This window comes from Ziziphus jujuba, chromosome 1 (genome assembly GCF_031755915.1).
Source record: "Ziziphus jujuba cultivar Dongzao chromosome 1, ASM3175591v1".
In the NCBI taxonomy this organism is placed as follows: domain Eukaryota; kingdom Viridiplantae; phylum Streptophyta; class Magnoliopsida; order Rosales; family Rhamnaceae; genus Ziziphus; species Ziziphus jujuba.
Window position 1 is genome coordinate 20,231,177 of NC_083379.1, and position 25,695 is coordinate 20,256,871.

Genomic DNA, 25,695 nt, shown 5'->3' on the forward strand with positions numbered 1-25,695 from the left:
ACTTCCTAATTAGGTTTATACTAGAATCCTACAACTTATATAAGTCCTATTAGAAGTTTGTTATATTTGTGTTCTTCTAGTCCTGATATTATATTTTTTGTGAGTTTGCTTCCCAAATTTATGCATTCACCGTCTCAAATGCATTATTCTACAGCAAAAGGTGTTGAGGTATATTAAATGTATTGCAGATTATGGAATTTGGTTTTTTAACATGGAGAATGCAAGTTGGAATACAAACAGTGACTGAGTTAAAAGCATGGATGACATGAAAAGTACTTCAAGGTACTTATTTTTACTTAACTTTAGGTCCATTTTCATGGAATTTGAAGGAGTAAGCCATAGTCGCTCGATCCACAGCTAAAACTGAATATATATATATATATAACTGTTGCAGCTACTTTTAATCAAGCTTTATGGTTGAAAAAAGTCACTTATATAACTAAATCAAGGCAAAAATAAGTAATGGTTATCTTTTGTGGTTATCTACAATTTTTATTACAAAAAATCCATTTTAGCATGGCAAAACCAAACACATTCCAATCAAGCATCATGCCATAAGAGATGTTGAAAGAAATGAAGAAGTAAAGTTGATCCATATCACTCCAGAGGATCAACTAATAGATGTTTTCACCAAAGCTTTGCTTCAAGACAGATTTGAAACATTAAGAGAAAAGCTATGTGTTTTTGGCAAAAGAGCCAAAAAGGAATGTTGAGAGATGACACTTTTGCTGCTATCATTTGGTTTAATTTTATGACTATGTAGTTTTCTTTTTCATGTTTAGCTGTGAAAATATCTTGCTGGTTATATGATTTAGCATGTGGCAACATTGTTGCTACAATTCCTGGTGTGATTAGCTAAAAAGTTATTGTTGTAAAAGTATTCCATATATTTTTTTGCTATCAGATGAATTAAAAGACAAATCTAGTTGTTGCACCAGTTCTCATCTCTTTCATTGTGTTTTGCTCTCTAAAAACCAACAACTTTAAGCTTCATGAGTATCCCATTGACAGACAATGAAAACTCAACTTCAATTATGAGTCATTCTCAATCTAATGACAAAACAAATGTATCTGTACCAACAGCTTTAAGCTTCATGGGTATCCCATTGACAGACAATGAAAACTCAACTTCAATTATGAGTCATTCTCAATCGAATGACAAAACAAATGTATCTGCACCTTTAATTACTACAGAACAATATAATCATATATTGTCAATGCTTTCATGCATAAACTCCAATAATAATTTGGCAGGTATGACATTATCTACTCTCTTTTTTTTTTTTTTACTTGGATAATTGAAGTAGGTGCCACCAATCATATGAGTTATTATTTGTCTTTACTCTCATCATATACTTCTTGTAGTACTCTGTCTCATGTTCAACTACCAGATGGTACTAATGCCAAAGTCACTCACATTGAAACAGTACATCTATTTGCAAAACTCATACTTGATCATGTTTATTATATTCAATATTTTAAGTTCATTTTTATTGATTAGCGAACTCAAAAATATTCACTCATACTTTCTCATGATCAATGTATTTTCTAGGACATATTAATGAAGAATACAATTGAAGTTGGTAGTGTGCATGATGGATTTTATTACTTACAAGTACCCTCCTCTGCTCACTTTGTTAATGGAACTCCAGGTGTTGATCTTTGGTATTTATAGCTTCGGCATCCATCCCACCATCACCTGTTTGAGTTAGTAAAAATTTTTCCTTTGATTTCTTGTTCCTGTAATTATGTTTATGATGATTGCCTTTAAGTAAAACAAGCTCACTTAAGTTTTCCTACAAGTTCTATTTCCTCTTGAAGGCATTTTCAATTAGTTCATTGTGATATTTGTGCTAGTTTTCCCAACCAGCTATTTCTGGTGCTCGATCTTTTCGTACTATTGTGAATGGTTTTTCATATTGTACTTCAATTTTCTCCCTTTTTTTTTCTTGCCTTTTAAATCTAATACATTATTTCATTTAAAATCTTTTTTTTTTTTTTGGGCAATGGTCCAGACCCAATATCAATGTAAAATTGAAAATATTCATTTTGGTGATGGTGACATATATATATATTTTTTAAATCCAACAAATTCTTTCTAATAATGGTAGTGAATTTTTATCTAATGAAATGCAATTTTATTTTATTTTTTAAATGGTATTATCTGTCAACAAAGTTGCATTGGTACACCCAACAAAAAGGTGTTGTAGAATGTAAACTTCGTCATCTCTTAGAAGTAGCTTATGACTTAAGATTTCAAGCATAGATACTTAAATTTTGGAGTGAATGTATCCTTAGTGCTACATATTTGATTAATAAAATTCTTACTCCTATATTAGGTGGCAAATCACCTCTTGAATGTTATTTCAAACTCCATCATTTTATCCATCCCTTCTTGTTTTGGTTGTCTAGTCTCTGCATAATGCTCGTATTAAGCCTAAGTTGTATCAACATGCCAATCTGGTGTCTTTGTTGGTTATTATCACGCTCAAAAGAGTTATCATATTTTTGACATTGCCACATACCATCTATGTTTCTAGACTCACCTTTCATGAGGCAATCTTTCCATTTTGAGATATACCTTCAACATCTATTTCTTCCCTTTTTATGTCATTGCCTAATCCAAAATTTGATTTTGCACTCCAACACTCTATAAAGGTTAAAATTTCTCGAAATGGATCTAGAATAAATATTGTGTCTCCTATGCCCATCTTTGTTAAGGAAATAAAATCAACACATAATTGCAATTGAGAACCATGATTGAATCAAAATTATAAAATTCAACTTAGTAATAATTACAAATAAAATTGATGGTCATTAGTCTTATCCAATTTTCATTATATAGTATAACTCATTATTGTACTTGTAGTTTTTTTGTACAATGTATGGAATATCATACCTTATAGATATTAGTCAAAACCATATGTAAATATATATATATATATATATATATATATCTATGATTAATAAAAATTATGCCTTGACATATTTTACTAAAAAATCTTCAATCCTCCTTTATATTAAATATCGGTATTGGACAATTTAATATTAAATAGTAAATATTTAAATTATAGCTAATTATCAATTTTTTCAATTTAGATGTAAATTTAATAATTATCATTCTAGCTCTTTTATATTAAACATTAAGAGTGTATTCAATTTAAAGTTTGAAGGATTTTAAAAATTTAGAAGTATTCGATTTAGATTTTAAAGGAGTCTATACAAGTCCAATAATATTCAGTTTAGATTTTAATAAATTTTATAAAAATTAATTAAAATCCAGGTATATTCAATTAGTACTTTATAGAATTCTTTTAAAATCTAATACTATTCAAAAAGTCATTGATTTTAAAAGATTTAAAAAAAAAAGATAAATTTTAATAGATTTGAAAGGATTTTAACAGTGAAATTACAAAAAAAATTATCAATATGAAATCCAGCCTTAATCTCAAAAATTTCATTAGATTCTTATAAATTATTTATAAAATTTATGAAATTTCATTACAATCCATCAAATCCATTAAAAACTCTAAATTAAATACACCCCTATAAATAATATTTAATATTAAAATTTCAAATTTTCAATTTAAATTTCTTTGTTCACTTTTCAATAATATTGTCTACTATTAATTATCTACATTGGGATTTGATATATTTTTTAACAAAATTATAGATAATATTTAATATATTAAATGTTTATGGATAATTATTAATTTTGCAGTATAAATTTCTTTGTTTTACTTTCAATAATTAATATTATCTACTATTAGAGATTAAATGTTGAAACTTGATATATTTTTAAAAAAATTATAGATAATATTTAATTTAAATTATAATTCGCCATTGGTTTCCGCTTGGTAAAATAATCTAACTTTAATATATTAAATAAGTTTTGGAGGGAAAACAATTCACTATGGATTGCCACTTAACAAAATATTTTGGCAGACTATCCTACTTTAAGATATTAATAATATCTAGTAAAACCAAGGTTTAAAAAATCTTAATTCCAAATGAAAACATGTAAAATTTCAAAAATTTTCATCAAAATTTTGAAATATTTACAAAATTTCCTTTGAAGTTTCGATCAAATATTCACATCAATCCTCTTACAATTTTGTCAAAAAATCTATAATTTTCATGAAAATTTCTGAAATTTACATGAAATTTCTAAAATTTCTATGAAGATTTTTATTAAATTTAATTTTTTTAAAATTTTTATTAAAAAATTAATAAAATTGTTGTTGTTTAATTGTCCACTTACCTATTATACTTTTTACCATAATAAATCTAATAGTTCTATAAATATTATAAATAGATATAAATTATAATATAGATAAAAAATATGAATACATATGTGAAAGAAATAATAAATATTATATTATAATATTATAAAGTAAATAAATATTATAAATATATGCAAAAATATATATATTTTCTACAAATGTAGCTGAATGAATTGATTAAATATTTATGGATATTATCAAGTAATAAGTCATGAGTATCATTTTAAATTCAACCATTAGAGGCAATATTATATAATAATTATCAATAAGGATAGTCTCATTTGATACAAGATCTATGCAGTTGATATATTAACAACAACATAAAATTTATCAAGAAGATACAACTTTTAATAATTGCATCTTATTATTTCATTATTTCATATTTAAAAATGAGAATGAGGAAAAGACTAATAAATTTATCAACTATCCAAAAATTTTAGATGTTATTAAGATGATATTTTATGATGACATATAATATAATTGTAATAATTATTTTATATATTGTAATTAATAAATATTTTTATTAAATATACATTTTTTGTGTTTTTTTATTTATAATAATATACTTATAATTATCAATGTTTAGTATACATTATTACTAAAGAAATATCAAATCCATTCGATATTTTTGCAAATTTTATTGTCGATTTGATAATTAATTAATTAAATAAGTTAACTTTTAAGTTTAAATAAAAATTTTTATTTTTTTAAATAAATTTCTATTAATTTTCATCATTTTTATCGATATTCGATAATTTTCAATATTTTCATTGATATTTTTGTTTTTTAAACCTGCTATATTTCTGTTAATACTAGTTTTTTGAACCTTAAGTAAAACACTATGTCAATGAAGAACCCTTTAAAGTATTTTCTCCATTATTATCATTTATTAGTTGCTAAACAGAAAACTAAAAAAATGAAGAAAGAAATGTCTACCTTTGCTTGTTTGCACCACGATAGGTGAGTGCTTTTCTTCTCCTTAGGAAAACATTAAGGGCATAGGGATGAAATGGCTATTTTTATAGGATTAATTATTTTTATATTGGATATGTTTTTAATTAGTTATAAATATCTAAGTTACATAAATATTTTAACCAATTAAATAATAACATTTTACCTTGCTATATTATCTTGATAAATATGTTGGTAAACCTTTTAATACTTCTTGTATTACTGTTTTAGAATATCTATGCCATGATAATAATTGTTCCTCTATTTCAATAAATAGCTAGCTATTTCTTGTAACAAAATTCCTTTCAAAAACTCATAATAGGCAAAGGTGCCCCTATTGTATACATTTTAGAAAGCTATGCAGTTTCAATGATTTGGTAATTCGTATGTTGCCTATCATGAAATAGCTAGTTTTCTTTACGCAGCAATAGTTGCTGCTAGGTGTTTGAATTTTGACTGTTTTATCATGTGATTATGAACTTGGGATGCTTATACATTAAGCTGAAATATACATTAGAGGACCGCTTTCAACGATCAAGATTAAATCAGCTCACTTTATTTAAAGGGGGAAGAAAAAAAAAAAAAAAAAAAAGGGAAAATCAGCTCAGTTGTTAAAAAAAGTCCGACAAAAAAAAAAAAAAAAATCATGGTGTATGATGGCAGTGTTAAGGTAAGGTAGGGACCAGTAGGCAGTAAACAATAACAAACTGGCCTGGACAGGATAAATTGTTTCTAACCCCACGTGCCATCCAAAATCCCTTTTGAACTTTTGTGGAATTTTGCAATTTTGTAACAAGCTTGATTTTTCGTTTTACTGTTGATCTATTAACTATATTGTTTACCAACTTTAACATGGTTTATCTCAGGAGATATCAATTTTGTAATTTCAAATTTGTGGAATCAAAAAGTTCTGGGCAAAGCATCCTTGTTGATGGTACAATTATTTTTTAAATTAAAATGATTTTTTTTTTAAATGGTTGAGGAACAATTGTCTAACCAAAATTTCTAAAATTTGTCTGTCAAAATATCCATTACAAAATGATGTGACAAATTCTAATTTTTTTTTTTCCTCTCTTTTTGGAAGAGAATTTAATAGTTGATAAACAACATAGTCACGTGTAATGCTTACAATTGAAAATGATATACTTACCTCTGAAAAGCAAAAGAAAAGAAGATAAATAAAATTTTTATAATTTGAAATTATTAAAAAATAACACACTTGTATCAAAGCAAAAAATAATAATAATAACAACACACTTGAAAATATAATTATCTAATGATTCATTTTAATAAATATAATAAACATACTTGGACCATCTTTAGTTACACGCTTAACTAGCTTCCTTTGCACACAACTAAACTATCTACAGAATTTGACACAAAAATTTTAAAAAGAAAAATAATAATAATAACAACACACTTGAAAATATAATTATCTAATGATTCATTTTAATAAATATAATAAACATACTTGGACCATCTTTAGTTACACGCTTAACTAGCTTCCTTTGCACACAACTAAACTATCTACAGAATTTGACACAAAAATTTTAAAAAGATTTTAAAAATCTCAAGTTTTTTCTTTCTTTTTCCTTTTTTTCTTTTTTTTTTTTTTTGGGACTTCTTCTTCTTTTTGTCCATTTTTTCCTGCTGTGTAAAGGATGAATTTACACACTTCATCATCCTTCTTACCTATGCTTGAAAATATATTCGCAAACATTAAAAATTCGAATAAAAAATACTTCCTATTTACCAAAATTAAGGACCCAAATAACACTATCTTTGACCTCTGTGATCAATGGGTTCAACGGTCGATCATCTCCATGTATTGCTTCAACGATTCTTGCCTCTGCAACCTCATTTCTTCATTGAACTTCTTTATGAACGCTTCGACTCGGCGGTTCAACTCGTCCTGACTCAACGACGGCTCTTTCCGTAGCTTCCCAGACCCAGGCGATGATGTGACACCTGGACCTTGCAGTTGCTGGTTGGTCCGGTCCTGGAAAGTCTCCGATTTCTTCACCGCCGGCGACGGGTCCAGCAGGCCCAGATTTATCTGACGGCCGTGATTCTCCCACGTGTCGCATTTCTTCATGTGCCTGCTCAGCGGCATCGAACGGCCTTCCGTTATCGCCTTCCACGTGCTCTCCAGCGTTTCGAGCCGTTTTGGCTTCGATACCCTCAGAGCCCTTCCGCCTGCAGCACATCCAATTCCCGCACACTTGTTATTTTTCAAAATTATCAAAATCACCAAATTTATCATTAGATTTTCATTCTATTTACCATAATACCCCCCCAAAAAAATTACCAAACAGTAAAATATAATAAATTTCTAATTTACAAAAATCAGAAAAGGGCAAAAAAGGAAAAAAATAAAAGATTAAAAAAATCGTATAGCAGACGCAACATTTGAACTCTATTTTGTTAGGAAAAGGGTAATGAATTATGAGTGGGGCAATTGTAATGAATGGGAGCACAAGCAATAACGACTCGTCGGTCCTTTCGCAATACACAGTGTTTCCTTCCACATGAAAACGCAGAAATTGTACGGAAAATGATAAAAGTGGGACGGTGGGGTTGTATGATTGGTTTTCGGAAAACGTGTTTTTATACAGAGACGTGTCTTACAAACAAAAGTTGACTGCCGACCCCTACCGGAATTTTTTTGGGCCGCCAAACGGCCACTACTTCAAATTCAAACTTCCGTTTTTCAACTATTTTAATTTTGTTAAGACAAAAAAAAAAAAAAAAAAAAATTCTAATACGTACCTTCAGGACTGGATTTGAGCGGTTTCCGGTGACCGAACCTCGCCCTCACCGGAGGTTTCTCCGCCGGATACAGAATAATCTCCGACGAATCGCTCCTCCTCAGCGGTTTCCATTCGGTCCTCGAGATTACAAAGTCCTCCTCTTCCTCGTCTTCGTCTTCTACAGTATCATTTACCACTGCAGTCTCCACATCTTTAACCGTAACTTCCTCTCTCTCCTCATACTCCACCATCCCCTTCTCATCTCTCAGCTCGTACAGCGACAGAGACGGCTTCTCTTCTCTCAGCTCGTACACTGCCAGTTCAGGTTTCTCTAAAATGCCATACTCCGGTCGAACCTTAGCTTCGTAACCGTGATCCTCCGAAACCTTCGGTGGAGGTGACGGTGTCTCCGGCTGATTGTGATGGAATCTGGAAGACGCGGCGATGATAATGATGATGCCGTTGATGATGACGAAGAGATATGGAGGCCTGAGCCATGAGACGAAGGAGCTCCAAATGAGAGGAAGGTGACAGGCTACGAACTCCAACACCAAAGGAACAGAGACTTTCATGGCCAAAGCCATGAAAACGACGCCGCTCGAAATCAGCATGATTTTGAGAGAAACAATCCACGCCATTTCTTTTTTCGGTTTGTATTGTAAAGACTGAATATGTCTTTTTGGAGTGGAAATTCAGGAGGTGAAGCAGCACTAGATGGGGAGTGCAATGCTCGATTCGGGGTTATATAGGGAGGTGGTGCAGAGACGCGGTTTGTGATGGAATCCTGACCGTTTGATGTTACAGACTGATAAATGTATGGTTGAGATGTCTTTGAATATGGACACTATCTTCGGATGGCCCACTCGTTTGGCTGTTCGTCATGCTGCACTTTTTAGAGCTTTCAAGGATATCCAGGTGGTGGCCCACTTATCTAAAAAAGTCATATTATAATATTTTTGGTGAATAGTCATATTATAATATTTTTGGTGAATAGTCATATTATAATATTTATTAGTTAAAAAAGATAAGACGTAAATTAAAGGGGAAAAAAAAACTAATTATTATCAAGAATAATAATCATGGCTGTGGAGCCCAAAGATGCTTCTAATTTATTATTCTTTTTAGTTTTGCAAACTGACAAAAAAAACGTACGAGCATATAACAAAATCACATCCTCTGTAGCTTGTCGATATTTATTTATTTATTTTTGGTAATAGTTATCGATATTTAAATTGTTAGTAGATTTTGGGATTTTTTTATTTTATTTTTGTGCTTGAAATTCTTTTTAATTTATAAAATAGCTAAACCAATATTATGTTGTTATTTTATAAATATATTGTATATATTTATATGTAATATATCACGTTGATATGGACGACTTAGTTATCTTTTCTTTTTATAAAAAAAAAAAAAAAAAAAAAAGAAGACTTAATTACCTTTCCTATTGAATCCAAAAGAACAAAAAAAAAAAAAAACTCTTTTCTTTTCGTTTTGTTTCCTTCCTTTTATTCACAAGTCCCATCGTACCTGCATTATCTTTTCAAAGGAAGTACAAGAATTTTATTTTATTTTATTTTTGTTTGATTTGTTTTGTCTATTTCTTAATTCTTAGGCACTCATTCTAATGCCCGGAGGACTCCGAATGATGTTGTCGATAAATTTCCTTCTTCATAATCTCTACTATTTTTGTTTTTAAGAAAAAGACATTGAAAAGAAAAAATGAAGATGACATTTAATATCGATTTTGATTATTTACTATTTTCCAAATTGATTAAAACCCAAGGATACAAAAAAGAAAAAAAAAGAAGAAGTTAAATTCTATAACTTTTGCATAAGTTGTCCTAAATTATAAACTATATATTTTTCTTTTTGGTGAATATTTACACTATATTTTTTACTTTTCTAGAATGTTAACCCTATAATTCTGTTCTTACTTTTTACTTCATGGACAGCTATGATATAATGATTATGTACGAGGAGATTCCGAAGAAACTTTATTTATATAAAATGGGATACTTCTACGAATGCTTTATAGAGAACGTAAATGAGTCGTGGCAGCTAATTCTGGCAATTACAGAGTCCCAGTAGGGTACGACTACAACCACATTATGAGTGTAATGTAGCTGTCAAAAAAAAAATTAAAAAGAAAATTATAGAATATATGTTCTTTTTTGCTATCATAGAATAGAATAATATTCAGTGGTATAAATAGGAAAAAAACAATTTGAAAATTCGAAAATAATGTGCCAGTTTCAACGGTCATATAATTGACCGTTACAGACGGAGGTTGTAATGCAAACCTGAAACGCTGACCCAATAGGCACGGCAACTGGCAAGCCCACTCTCTCACCGACAACGGACCCCTCTCTTTCGCCTCTTTTGGTTGTGCACTGCTGCTGCAATTTAAAAAGCTTGCTTGCTTTCTTTTCCTTCAAAAGATGATATTGTAAAAAAAAAAAAATTAAAAAAAAAAAATTAGTAAAAAGTAATGTTACAGTGTGTGCATATTTCTACAACAATTCTGAATTCTCAGTGATTATTTTTGCAAAAGTTTTTATTTTGTATTTTTAAAATCTTTATCTAATACTTTAATATCCAAAAGGACCCAACCTGTATGAGCCACAAAATAGATCAAACTTGCTTTTTTCGGTGAATAGATCAAACTTTTTCTTTTATTTTTTTCGAATGAGGATCTAACTTTTTTTTTTCTTTTTTTATTTTGATTGTGAATTTAAAGCAAATTAGAGCTGATTTTGTTAAAGTTGAAAAGAAGTGGGAAAATTTAATTACATTCCATTTTCATAAACATTGTAGGCGCTGCTAGCTGATCCCAGTACTTATTAAATGCATGATTCTATTGAGGGGGTGCACCTCCGCTCATAGCTTTCATGAATTATAATGTACTATAATGCAACTGACTCTGTGGATATTATTATCAAATAACTGACATAAATGCTGTTTCTAATTACTAACAATTATATATATATATATACCTCTACTACTATTATTATTGTACTCATTGTTTAATGAAACAAGATTAATTCAGTTAGTATACTTTTTAAAGGATATGGAATACCATATTGTTTCCCTTTTATGCTAGATATAGTTTTAATGATTATATTTATTGTATTTTGTTATTTGCTTTTTTTTTTTTAATTATTATTATAATAGTGTATATGAAATTTCTCATGTGAAAGAGTAGATATTTTTGCCATGCTGTTCCTATAAGAATCAAGCATTGTGTTTTTAAAAATTAAAGGATTAATTGCAATTTGCTATCTTTAATTTGTAAAATATTACGATTTAGTTTTTTAATTTTTAAACATAATAATTTCAAATTATAGTTTTTAAATTTATTGAAAATTAATCTAATTTTCAATTTTGCCCAGATAAATTGGTAATAAGTGTGTCTCGAAACTTGTAGTATAATTTGGGAAGAAGAAGACTAGGCTATTGACCATGAAAAGAAAGTCAAGTGATCATTTTGTTTGATGAAATTTATCAAAAGAAATTTGTTTGATGAAAATTAGGAATTTAATTAATCTGCAACAAATTTAAAATTTAAAGGCTTAAATAGCTGTGTTTGGAAGTTGAGAATTAAATTGTAAAATCCTATAAATTAAGGGTATCGAAAAGAAACTAATCCACAATTAAATTTTAATGCCTCTGGTATATTATTACTTTTAAATAAATTAAATTGAAATTATATATATTTTCACTTGAGTTATTTTATCACTCCACACCTGCAAATTTTGATGAATTTTATGTTTTTTTCTAAAACAAGGAAGAAATTGCAACATGAAATGAAAATATAAGGGAAGATTCTGCAAAAAATTTAAATACAATAATAAGCATAGAAAAGTTTCAAAGTGCATTTAACGAAACAAAAAAAAAAAAAGAAAAGAAAAGTTTCAAAATTCATGAAAAGTTTGTGAGTTTCAAAATTCATGAAAAGTTTGTGAAACTATCTCAAAAAGAAAATTTTGAAATGTTTAAAACACTTTAGAAAGGTAGCTCACGTCATTTCAGTATTAAATTTATTTCGCATAAACTTGCATTAATTTTATTGAGGGGTACTTTAAGCAACAGATTTAAATTGCAAGGGAATTACCTAAAATTATCAAAAGTAGAGGATATATGTAGAAAAAAAATTTAAACGAAAGGGATAATTTATGTAATTTACCGTTTATCAATTGGAGGAAAGCATTCAAAAACCCAGAAAAAAAAAATAAAAAAAAGGGGGCCCAAAGGGGAAAAAGCCACTAGGAAAACCTACCTAATTATTTTACTACTTCATAATTAAATAGTGTCTCAACTAAATTTCAATAATTATTTCTAAATTTAAAACTTATGTTAGTACTATTTAACTAAAATGCTTTCAACTTTAAAATTTAACAATCAACAAGTAATTCAAAATAAACTTAAGATTAGGTTTGGTAAATTTTTTGAAGAAAGATATATATTTCGTTAGGAGACTCCTTTTATTTTTTTGATTGATTGCCATGACTACTTTTTTATTTTTTGCATATGATTATCATATGGCTGCCTTTTTATTATTTTCATTTTATCTTTATTTTATTTATTTATTTATTTTTAATTCTGATTTATTAAAAAAATGAATTTTATTATCAAATCTTAAATTTACAATTTAATAAATTTCTTTAATTATATATATATATACACAAATATATTTTGCAAAGTTCTTTAATGTATAATAAAGTAAATGTCTCAACATTAATTTAATTTTATATCTAATAATCGAAAATGAAAACTTAATGAGAACATTACCCTAAATTTTCATTATAATGTTTTTCAAAAAATTATGTATCTATGATTAAAAATCTTTTAAGATAAATTATAAGAAATAAACTTGTAGCCCAAAAAAAAAGAAAAAAAAAGAAAAAAAAGAAAAAAAAGAAAAAAAAAAGGGTAATACTGAAAAGGAAAATAAAATATATAAATATACATCCAATAATAATCTAGTAGACTATCTAATTTATTTTTATCCTTTGTTACTCAATAATTTAAAATATTTTTTTATTTTTATTTTTTAATAATAAAAATCTAATAAAAGATGAAAACTAATTAAAATTTTATATGGAATTTAATAATACTGAATTTTTTAAAATAAATTAAAAATTTTATTTATTTATTTATTTTTTATCTTATTTAATTTTATATCATATCAATGTCTAATAATACCATAACAGATTGAGTTATATATATATATATAGATTTAACATATGATACTTAAAACCTTTCTCTTTTCTTAACAAAAAAGAAAACCTAAAAAAAAAAAAAAAACAAAAAACAAAAAACAAAAAAAGAGAACCAGATTTGAAGAGACATACTTCAATTTAATATGATACAGGAGGTTCTAGGTCCTGGATATATAAATATATTAACCCTCATAAATCAAGAAACGTATGTGTATGGGACCCTGATCAATTGGGACAGATCCGTGGTGATTTGGATGCGGAGCATGCCGATATTTATGGAGACACTCTTTCTGCAGGTGCATGACTATCATTGCACTTCAGGTCCAATGTATCCAATCATTCTCTCACAGCTCCAATATTCCAAAAATATTTTTTAAAAAATATTTATTAAGCTATTATCCCCTTTTTGCTGTTTGGTTAAATACTTAAGAAAATTTATAACCACTCCTAGGCCTACAGCAAATGGAATACTATTAAATTATATAATACATAAAATTGTCGATCGTATAAAAATTTTGATTAGAAATATATATATATATATATATATATGTTTACCATGAAGATTTCAAAATTTTATCCAACATTTTCATCGTATATTTTGAATACTAAACAAGTTTTGCAAATATGCTATAAGTATGTGATTAAACAGAATAATGATCGAATCTTATATAAGACTAATGTTATTCCACCAAATAGTTTACAATATATATCGTACACCATGTGTTCGTCATTTATTACTTTAAAACCACAAATAAGTTGACATCCCCATTTATTGGTATAAAAAAGAATGATGCAATTAAAAGGAATTATGGTGCAGATTTAAATATTTTTTTTTAAAAATATATATATTTTTAAAATGATAATAATACCTATGAAGTTAATTAATTAACAATAAATTTATCGAAATAATAATAATAATAATAATAATAATTAACAATGACTGGTAGTTAAGTAATAAAGGCATTTGATATATATATGGATAGTAATATATATTTGTGCGTGGGGTTTTCTTATTGGTGAAGACTATTCTAGTCAACCTAGGGAGAACATTGACTTGCAAGTATTAGCTTACACACGCGTACATCATCTTCTCTATATACTATAAACGTTGTACGATAGGTAACCATCTTGATCAGAGCACACCAACTTTTAATTTAGTCCATAAAAAATAACAATAATAAAAAATTAATAAAAATAATATATATATATATATATATATCAAATCGAATTAATTAGTGTCCTCAAGTCCAGCAAAAAGATGAATTGAGCATTTTGTGTGCGCCATACGTTTAAATACCATTTGTTGTAGTGCCTTTAATGGCATACTGATTACGACACCCAAATTCCCAAATAAAAATGAGATTTTTGGTCTTTTGAGAGGGTAATTAACAGTAGCAATTAGCCCTTTCTAGGCTTTTGAAGCTGTAGATTAATAATGGTCGATGAAGATTGAAAGTAGTTGGATATTCACATGAAAGTAAATATATTCCTTTTTAAATTTTATCATTTTGAGATTAAGTCGGGAGAAAATGGTCGGTCCATTAAAGATGAGGGAATTTGATTATGAAGACTTTCGTTAACTTGAAAGAGCAGGTTACAACCTTGATTGAGTATCTAGTTGCAGGAGCGTCGGGTCCACATACGAAAGTGCATGGTAATTTTATTATAACACGACGTGAAAGTGCAACCAATATGATTTTATAATGTGGATGCTCAAGTTGCCTTTCGCTTTTGTGCAACCAAAACCTTTAAATATTATGCTTTTGAATATTCAATAGTTTTATATATTTTTCTTTCTTTCTTTTTTTATAATATTAATCTTAAAGTTAAACAATTAAGAAATGAAGATTAAGCAACTAAAAATTTGAATCTCTAGAAAGTCTATAGTATGTTGTTGAAGCTTAATGAACAAGCTAGCCAGTTTACTCACAGTTGGAAAGGGGTTGTGTAAAATGGTAGAAACGCCATCATATCCTAAATGCGATATGTAATTTTGATATCGTATTAACTATCTCGATATCATCATGATAAATATTAACAGCTTATTTTCTAAAATGGATTATATAAAATTTAGCTTAATCATATTCATACAACTAATTTAAAACTAATTGGATTTAATTTAAAATAGTTCAAATTCAATTTAATCTCATTCAATAAAGGTATTCAAAGCAATACTTCACACACATACATATATATATATATATATATATATATATATATAAATATTCTAACTTTATAAAGGTAGAAAATGATCAATTTTTTTTTTAATGATTTATACAATATATTATAAGGTTAGAATACCCTTGTCAGATTAATAGGATTATATATGTATATATTAGATTTTTTGTTAAATCAATTTGATATTTTTAAAATAAAGAATTATTTCATAACAATTAGATTTAAAAGACAAGGTCTAATCCTAATTAAGCAAATTCAATGCGTTCATGAGAAACGTTCCTACTTTTTAAAACAAAAGCTTAAAAAAAAAAGCAGAGAGGAAATTAAACAAACTTTCAATCTATTGCAACAAACTAATGTCATGGCATTGTTTAAGCCTTAAGGCATCCAAAGGAAAGGGGTGGAATTAAGCTTGACTCAATAACAGGATGATGGAACCATGAACCAGCTGTTGAGCACTGGGGAAACCCCAACTTTCAACTGCTAGACCTCATCCAACTAACACGATAAATAAATAAAATCCCAACAGAAATGAAACAGAAGTCAAGCTAGCTAAACCCCCCATTAAAATTGTCCGTTTGGATAAAGGGAATAGTAGAGCCCCGTAAGGATGTGACTGGTCCAGAGGGTTTGGTTATTGTGTAGAAAATCAGATATCATCCAAGTTTTAATATCAAAAAAAGAAAAAAAAAAAGAAAAAAAAATGGAGATAAAAAAAGGATAAGCTAATAGATAAAGAAGGGTGAGAGTGGGTTTGTATGCTTCCAGAGACGCTGGAACATCCAGGAAAGTGCAGTGTGAAAGCTACGTCAACTGTCAAATAACTTCTTCTCCACCATTAATTTATTTTTAATTACAAAAAAAAAAAAAAACCCATTTGTTCACCAAACCATACACAACTTAGAAAATCTAATTAGAGATTGTATTCTTAATTCTTTAAATACTATATATATATATATAATATTTTAACAATGTTATCCTTAAATCATGGTGGAGGTGGGATGGGGGAAAAAGTCAGCAGATTGGAGTGGAGTGATTGGTGAAATGAAGAGGAGGGTGTAGGGAAATTGTTAAGATGAGGACAAGTAGTAGTATTTGTGAAAACCGGAAAGGGAAGGAGATGAAGGAAGAAGAGGATAAGGAAAACGGTAAGGGTAAGGCACTTTTGAAGTCAAAGTCAGTCATCCAAATCCGTTACAGTTTAGACCGCCGTCCATTTCTCACGTGACTGCCAGATGTCCACCTCTTCCTTTGCACAATCTCCCAATATCCTTTTAATATTACCCTTTTTTTTCTTTTTTACTTTTTCTTGGAAATTCAATGCTTTTTTTATATTTTTTATTGTTATTATTTTCTTTTTAATTTTGTGTAGTAGTTAAGGAATCTAGATGTGAGTTAGGAAAAAAAAAAAAAAAAAAAAAAAAAGAAACTTTAAACTTGTGTACAGTTGTTGTATAAGTGGTGTGGTGTAATGAACCTAAATATTTAATAGAACCCCACACGTATGATGTTGAACGTTGAACGTGATCGTAAGCCGCATTTATGTGGCACATGATCAATGAAAACCTAGTATGATCATCTTATCTAACAAGAACTAATCAAATCAGACGGATCAGGCTCTTTGAACAGAGATGGGCCTATACGACCAGTCAATTAATATTTTGTTGGGCTCTTATGGACTCACCCAAGCCCAAATTCTGGCTAGACTGCAAAATCGTTTTCCATGACCAATGTGGTTTTATTATTATTATTTTTTGGGTACTTCCTTACCGTTCAGCTTAAACTCATGGTATAAGATAGACCAAAACTTTCTAGCTACTCCCAACACCTGTTGTTGTTGTTGTTTTTTATTTTTCTTTTTTTAATAATTTTTTCATCCAACTAAACCATTAAATTTAACTCATAATGAGTAATATTGAGTATTTACCATATGATTTAGGTAAAGAAGTCTTGTCAGGATCGTAACTTTTGCCATGTTCATTATTCAAATAGAACTTTTTTTTTTTTGTTGGTTTCCATTTTAACTTTTTACTCTTGCAGATGATCTTTATGATATGGTGATCACATAATCTCACACCTCAAGCAAATTTCTCTTCTACTGCAATCAAATTCTTGAACAAACTTATCTAAGATTTCTTTATTTGATAATCTAAAATGGAGATAAAAAGACACAATACAATATCATATAAATCGTTCGGAATAAAGAAAAAAAAAAAAAGGTCCAACTTTAAAATCTGATTTGAATGAAAGCCTAGCCCAGAGGAATATTGAAACTACCAAGTAAACTGGTCCTGTCTGGTATACTGACAACCACAGCTTGTTTTACCCATAACATAAGCATAGTTACTGTTTTGTATACAATCCCCACATCAATGACGACGAATCAACATCTTTTCCCGACTGAGTTGGAGTGACTGATGATATGGGCGATGCTGATAGAGGTCCATATGTGCTGATGCCAGTGACACTGTTCATTGGAGCTGCTGGAGCCATTGGATACATGCTGCATTAATAGATATGTGATGGAATCAACGAATACGACAATTTAGGCATCTCGTGATGGTCATAAACCTTGTATTGTATCAAACACTATGTAATGCTCATAGTATATGAATATCTGCACACATAAACCTTGTCCTAGTCTTCCTGGATTGATTAGGTACTGCTGTTAATCATTCAGTCCTTTTAATGAGAATGACAGAGAATCCATTCCAATCCATCTCATTTTTAAGAGTGATAAAACTATCATCAGAATCTTCAGATTCCAAGTTCCATCAACACTTCAAAATGTTTCAAAATATTGTCTTCAAAATGTTCCAAAATCTTGTGAACAAGCAGATATTGGGTTTCAAATCTTGAAACTAAAAACAGTTGCTATAGCTTTTAGTTAGTTTAGATGCTAATGGATTATGAGTTCCTAAACATGTATGGTTTAGTTTAGATGCTCATGGATTATGAGTTCCTAAACATGTATTGTTTAAGCTGGTCAAATTTATACTAAGGCATGGATCATATAACAATTTAATTAACTTTAGGCTGGTTAAAACTAATGACTGTTGCTGCTTCAAGAGCCTCTCATTTGAATTCTGGTCCACTTTTCTACACTTCCTACAACTGAGTCCTTTTAGGAGGGGGAAGGTCATGGACTCAACTCACGCAATGAGAGAACTTGAGGAGGGGGCAATGGAGCTTGTGTAGCAAGAAATTTTTATCAATTAACTTGCTGAATTTGTTACTCTTACCTAGATGCTGGAAAAGGAGGTGGATTTCCTGCTGTAAAGGAATGGTGGCTATTCCACATCTGGAACATTAAAAAAATTGACATGGTAAGAGATGGAAGTTGGACTGCATTATACTATAGTAAATAAGCTTTCTACGAGCACAACCTTTGTATAATATTGTAGATCTGTTACAGGCATCAAGTTTCTGGGAGCTTGATGGCCAACGCTTCCCCAGTTTTGAGTGGATAAAAGAATACCATTAAAGCCAAGTTGCGGACCAGCAGGAAAAGTATGGGCACCAGATTTTGCTGCAGCAGCCATAAGCAATGACTGTTGCTGGGATATCATTGTCTGTTGTTGTTGGTGGATTGAAAATTGAGGCACCATGCTGGACTGCAAATAGCCCAAAAATTAAATTGGTGAGAGGAAAATAAACCTTCGACGAAATTATTAGGTAAAAATACAGAGAATTTATTTATTTATTTTTTATTTTTACTGTAGATTGTTAGAAAAGATTGTGAAGGATACTGATTAAAAAGAAAAGTTCATGCTCTAGACAACTGGAAAGAGAACACACATTATTGGTCAGATGTACATCTGTTCCAAGCTGAAGTCTAACAACTTATTGCTATAATAATAAAAATTGCAAAAAGAAAAAGGGGATTTGATCATAATGGTATCAGTTTGTACTTGTTGCACTTGGAACTACGCCAAACGTTTGTGCAGAATATACCTTCTCAAATAGGCTCATAACGTCATTCTGAGGTTTCACTGGGAAGGATTGGGAGACTGATGGTGAACCTGTAAATAGATCTTCAATTCCATATTTGGATTCATTCTTGCTTTCCAGTGAGCTTGGTGGATTATGATTCTCTGCTCTCAATTTTACTTCAGCTGCTGCAAGTTGAGATTCAAATTCAATGACAATACTAGAGTGAAAAACGTGTGAAATTCATGATGTGAAAAATTTTATTCAAAAAGAAAAACAATAACCACAATGATTAAGCAACAATTACTCGAATGATAAATCCAAGAAACATCTTTGCTTACCAGTCCATGGATTATTAACAGCAGAAGCTCTGGAATCAGTTTCTCCAGAATCCCCCAAAGAAAGCAAATTGAAAAGTTCCGTAGCATAATCGACTTTAGGTGGTGAGACAATAGGGGTAGCAGTCGCTGGCTGACTTGCTAACTTTGGTTTCTGCACAGGTTCTTGTGGTTTTGGAACAAGAGTAGTCTGTCCATTAACACTATGTTTATTTCCATTCACAAATATATTCAACAAAAAGGAATCAAGCACTATTTGTCAATTGCTAAATTGAGAATTTAAAAAATGAACAAAATATTTGTCTACCTTCTGCAACGTGCTATTGTTTGCAACGGATGGATGAGTGCTTTTCTTCTCCTTAGGAAAACATTCACTATTTTTTGCATAGCCAAGATGATCAAAACTCTGAGCCATTGGGTTAAGCCTGGAAGCTTTCTCTTCATTCACCCTGGGAGGCATTCTCGCTTTTCCATCTCTAGGAACCCATCTTTTCTCTTCATACCTAATGGATAACCAAACTCAACCCAGATTATAAGCCAAAGAAGTATTACTGTGTAAACAAACTAATAAATATTTGCCATCAATAATTCAAAAGAGTCATACTTTGCACGGATGAAATTCTCAATTCCAACTCTGTCATAATTACGGGGCAACTCTGCTTCCCAATAACTATTTGATTTCTCATTCCCCATAGCTAGCAATAAGAAACCAGAATGACTCACCATTTTGTACTATCATTTTAAAATTTAGTTGACTCTAGTAAGAATGAACTCAAATTAATGGGGCATACATTGGATAAAAGCGACCTGCTCTGGAAGCCATGTATCCAAAGTGGCAGATCTAACCTGCAACAAAGTTACTAAAATCATTCAGAATTACATGTAGAGCATCAAGAGTAGTTCAATCAATCCAAAAGGCATAAGGGAAAATGAGCATTGAAACAACTAGCTTTGGTAACATATTGTTGTCTTCAATTTCTAAAGCTTAAGTTGATAGGAAATGGATCCAACTATGTTAACCAAACTAGACAAGATAGACACTCAACATTTGTGCTACAGTTAACTCTTAAGTCCTAATGCAAACGTTAGAAAGCAGTCTTTTCTGAAACAAACCAAAAAAAAAAAAAAAAGAAAAAAATGTAATGATTAATAAAATTACAAGTAAAAGGATATTTGCCACCTTTGATATGTGTACGCCTAGACTTCTATGGATCCCTGAACATTGCATGCATATGAAGATTCCCAGATTCACACTAGCCCATCGTGGACCTCTGCATGGATAAAGTTGCCAATTTCGGAAGTTAGTTACTCTAATCATACATGTAGAATGTATGAAGACATGATCTTCCATTAAAATTCAGACATATTAGTTGAAATGCTCAACACTTTAAACTCTATTTTTCTTTCCCATAGTTTTTTAATCTTCAAATGGTTATGCTATTGGTACATGGGGAACAGACAGTCTATTCTCTTGTCTACGTACTTTGTTTTGCAGTCAGCACATTCTCTGTTCTCTGGTAGTTTAAGTAGACTCTCCAATATCTGCAAACATGAACACCATATAATGCAAATATGATCCAAATCAAAATGATTTACTGAAGACAAAAGAGCTTTAATACAAGATTCATTATAAGTAAGGTAAATTAGAAAAATCAAGAAAGTTTCTTTCTCAATTGCAGACACTCTTGTCATCACCAATACCTTTGACATCTATCAGGTGAAGTTAACGCAATTTGTTCATTGAACTAAAAATCCTATACAACCTAAACGGGTTCTGTTTCACATCATTGATGTTTTACATTACTTAGGTCTACTCAGTTTTTTCATGCTGATAATATAAGATGCAACTAAATAATTGGGAAAAAGGATTTGAAGCATCTGGCTAGCAAAATTGCAATAAGAATTTCCATTTGAGGACCAATTATGATCCTCAACAAAATCCTGTTCCAAAAATTAACATTGCCTAGATGATGATAAAATTGTGCAAGTCAAAATGAAATTAATACAAGTATAAAACCGCCATGGTCGCAAAATAAGGTTGCAAGGTAGCAGAACCCTTTTTCAGAAATAGTGAATCATATTCATAGTAAACATATATATATATGTGTGTGTGTGTGTGTGTGTGTCCAGTCCGACACCAAACTCATCATGAACTAGTTGACTTGATTCATGGCTACCTAAACTCATAGTTCAAGCAATGAACAACTACCAAACAGAAAAGTAAGCAAAACAATGAGCTCACCATAAGATTATAAATATCACTACTTTGTCAGTTCCAAATTCACAGCCAAAAAGAAGACAATCAAAAAGGTAACAATGATATATATATATATATATATATAGCTCTTGAGGTTATTGAAAGAAAACAAGGAGAGAGACCTTTCTATGTTTGGCACTGAGCTCCTTAGAAACGCTAGCCTTCTCGTTCATATTGCTTGGTTCCAATAACTCAACAGCCAATTTTCTTTCGTGATGATGATGTGTATTCTTTCTTTCTTTCGTTTTTTTTCTTTTCTGTTTTCTGGTGAATAAAGAAAATTAAGAAGAAGAAGAAAAAGAAGAAGAAGAAGGTGAATAAAAAGAAAAGAGGGGGGAGAAGTGGGTGTTATTGGGTTCTGGGTTGGCAATGACGTGTGAAAACTGCCAAGCATGAATGTTTTTTGGTTTTGGTTTACGGTTTGCGATGGGTTTTGGAAGCAGGCCAAAGCCTCTCTCACACGCTTCCGTGGCGTTTTGTGTTTTGGTTGGTGTCAAACTTCTAAATCTTCATTTTTATTTCCCTTCGGCTCACGTCACCTCGAAACAACGTGGTCGCCTATGATGTGAAGCCGCTATCTTTCCTGGATTTTGTATCGTCCAGTTTAGTACAGGAAAATGCAATATGGACTTGCTCTTTCTCATTTTCTTAACCATATAAAAAAATAAAATATATAAAATAAAATAAAATAAACATCCACTTCAAGCACCCAAATCTTCATTGTTGTAGGTAGACAAACACTATATTTGGAAGACATAGTATATAAAAGAAGGAAAAAAAAAAAAAAAAAAAAACTGGGAATTGGTTTTCTTGTGAATTTCACAACTCGTTAGTTGCAACCAAAAAAAAAAAAAAAAAAGAAAAAAGAAAAAAAAAAGCTCATCTTATTACTACATATTGATAAAAGGAAGAAGGAAAAGAAGAGTTGTTTTTGCCATTAATTTATGGTCTGCTGCGATTTAATGTAAGAATGACAAACACTATATTTGGAAGACATAGTATATAGAAGAAGAAAAAAAAAAAAAAACTGGAAATTGGTTTTCTTGTGAATTTCACAACTCGTTAGTTGCAACCAAAAAAAAAAAAAAAAAAAAAAAAAAAAAGAAAAGAAAAAAAAAGCTCTTCTTACTACTACATATTGATAAAAGAAAGAAGGAAAACAACCATGTAACAATCTTTGGTATTGTAATTCAACCGAACATGTTGTTAGTGCAAGATCATATTTGTGGATTTGGAAATTGAAATGTTAATTTTGCTATCAAATCATACTGTGTTAGGCTTTCTGTGGTGGGTGCTTTCCAAGGTCGACTCCCACAAACTTTTTGACGTAATTTGACAGCCCAATTGTTTTGAAGGATATTATGTCGTTTGGATTGTTGTGTGAGTTGAACAATGAAGTTCCTAATAGTACTTTGGCTTGTTGGGAATCCCTCTCAATTCAGGAAAAGTGCCACCACTACATGTCAAATTTCACGGCATATGGCTCCATCTATCATTGACAATTTATGATATGTCTGATTATATTGCCAATGTTGTCATCTTACAAATCTTCATTGACAAATTTATGAGGATTAATTTTGTGTTGTCGGTAAGAAAATATAGTTTATGAGGATTCCCCACTCCAATGTAATTATGACTTAGCATGATTGATTTTACGGAGAATCCTTGCATAGTAGGTAATTTTTTATTTTTTATTTTTTGATAGGAGCATGATAGAAGTATGGTAGAGGATTAGGCATCTCTAATAATGAAAGTAGATTGCTTTTTAAATTGATATTGTTTAAAATTTAAGTAGTATAAATGTATAATTAATTTTAAAATTAATTTTCAAATAATAATATTTGCAAAAGTTATTTACCATTATAAATTAATTATATAATTTATTAACTTTTTTCTTTTTTGAAAAGGTTGATTTTTTGGGAAAAAAAATTACTTTCTAGGAAATTTTAGAATCTAACATAGTTTATAAATTTAGATATTCTTTTTGATAATATTCAAATCACATCAGTTTGATATTCAATGTAAACATTATCATTGAAAAATAATTTTTTTCAAACATTTTCCATATTATTACCATATATATTTCCCAATCTACATTTCCATTAATGATGCTCTACGTGCTTATTTTAGTTTTTAATTTTTATATCTCAATATGATAAGATTTATGAATATTAATTAATTATATATTTTATCGAAATTTTTTTGAAAAAATTGATTTTTCAAGAAAAAAATTTATTTTTTAGAAAACTTTACAATTTAAAAGAGCGTGTACGTCTAAATGGCACATCAACATTCTAAACATTATCATTGAAAAACAATTTTTTAAAAATATTATCCATATTATATATGTAGCATGTATATTAAAAATGCTCTAAGTAGTTATCTTTATTTTATTTAATTGTTATTTTTTATATCTTAATATGGTAAGATCTGAATTCAACACTTTTATCCGATTACAATTAGGAAAAACCATGAGCATTATTATTGCTATAGAATTAAAGCAACAAATGAATTTTTGTTTGGTAATCAAATGCAATCAATCATTTTATTATGTATCCTAAGAGACAGTTAAAATTATTTAAAATAAGATGTATAGGATTGTGATACTTCCTTTAGAATTTATATGTTTGAATATTTATCAAACAAAAAAGTAATCATTCTAGTTTGGGGAACATTCATCCACATAATAGAAAATGCTTGTAATTGCCTATTAAGTCACTTTTTTTTTTTTTCAATTTACAAACAAATAATAATAATAAAAGTCAATTTTTTCAATATGTTGTGTCAAACATCACAACTTTTTAAATGGTCTTTAAAAAAAAATGACATGGAAGGTTTCTCTCTTATGTTTCACCCTTAACTTACTTGGATTGTTATTCTTCTTAAAGAAATTTCTGCAAGGAGAACCATGCAATAAGAGCTACGCATGAAACTGATCGGACTTATCCATACTGGTCGATCGATTAACTGACATTGATGAAGACAAGGTGGTTGGTCTTTGTTTCCATTTTCACAAAACTCTCGTGACTGAGACAGACTAATAGGTTTATATATGTATTATGTGGGATAATTTAGCCATGGAATTATTTTTGAAATAAGGATGAAATGAAAATATTTTAGTTGAGTTAAAGGAATTAACTTCGTGGATGACACAATGATAAAGGATGAAATGACAATGATGGATAAAATAACAATAAGGGATAGGATAGTTGTAAAGGTTGAAATGACATAGAAGGACAAAATGGCATTGAAAGATGAAACAACTTCATTTTGTAGTTGGATTTAGGTCAGTTCTTTCTAGTTAGTTTAAACCTTTCAAAGAATAAAAGGACACCTCAGCTAACGATATGAGGATGAAAGGAATTTTATCATTATAAGGGTTTTTCTAGAAGATAAGTGCCAATTTGAGAATGATTTTTTGGTCTAATCCCTTTGGGGATTAAGAATCTGAGACATATTAGGACTCTAAAAAGTCAAAAACACTTTATATAAACATGATTCATCCACCAAAGTAAAATATGTTGTTCTAAGCTTACAGTAAGTATTAGAATATTTCAAACACTTTTACTGACTTGAGTTTTTGAGTGTCTTTGGCTAGTACCACATCGGTACTCCAAGATTCTTCACATTTATTCATTATTTTGCAGGTTCAAATAGGAAGATTCAAAGATTCGTGTGAAGATCATCTCATCCAGATTTGTGCTCTAACTGTTTTGTGTGCTAAGTAGGGGTGTAGCGATTTGAAAGCATTACAAAGAGCCTAGAACCAAGATTAGGTTCAATTGTTTT

At 29.6% G+C, this 25,695-nt stretch overlaps 2 protein-coding genes across 4 annotated transcripts; both read right to left on the reverse strand.

Annotated features, from left to right (window-relative positions):
* Positions 1-6,654: 6,654 nt before the first annotated feature.
* Positions 6,655-8,892, reverse strand: LOC107422988 (uncharacterized). The gene is made up of 2 exons (XM_016032496.4): positions 8,004-8,892; positions 6,655-7,430 (listed from the first exon to the last, which is right to left on the reverse strand). Exons 1-2 carry the CDS (start codon positions 8,620-8,622, stop codon positions 7,039-7,041), a joined length of 1,011 nt encoding a protein of 336 aa, XP_015887982.1. The 5' UTR covers positions 8,623-8,892; the 3' UTR covers positions 6,655-7,038.
* An 8,598-nt stretch (positions 8,893-17,490) lies between these two features.
* LOC107422094 (ADP-ribosylation factor GTPase-activating protein AGD5) lies at positions 17,491-22,426 on the reverse strand. Of its 3 annotated transcripts, none has more exons than XM_016031498.4 (11): positions 22,029-22,426; positions 21,133-21,191; positions 20,830-20,920; positions 20,441-20,495; positions 20,254-20,344; positions 19,957-20,152; positions 19,653-19,839; positions 19,336-19,499; positions 18,768-18,995; positions 18,624-18,682; positions 17,491-17,884 (listed from the first exon to the last, which is right to left on the reverse strand). In XM_016031498.4, the coding sequence occupies exons 1-11, from the start codon at positions 22,077-22,079 to the stop codon at positions 17,725-17,727; spliced, it is 1,341 nt and encodes a 446-aa protein (XP_015886984.3). In that variant the 5' UTR covers positions 22,080-22,426; the 3' UTR covers positions 17,491-17,724. The 3 variants fall into 3 exon arrangements, with proteins under 3 accessions (XP_015886984.3, XP_015886993.3, XP_048321709.2); XM_016031507.4 differs by having other exon boundaries at positions 19,336-19,496; positions 22,029-22,425; XM_048465752.2 differs by lacking the exons at positions 20,830-20,920; positions 21,133-21,191 and having other exon boundaries at positions 22,029-22,423.
* Positions 22,427-25,695: the final 3,269 nt, after the last annotated feature.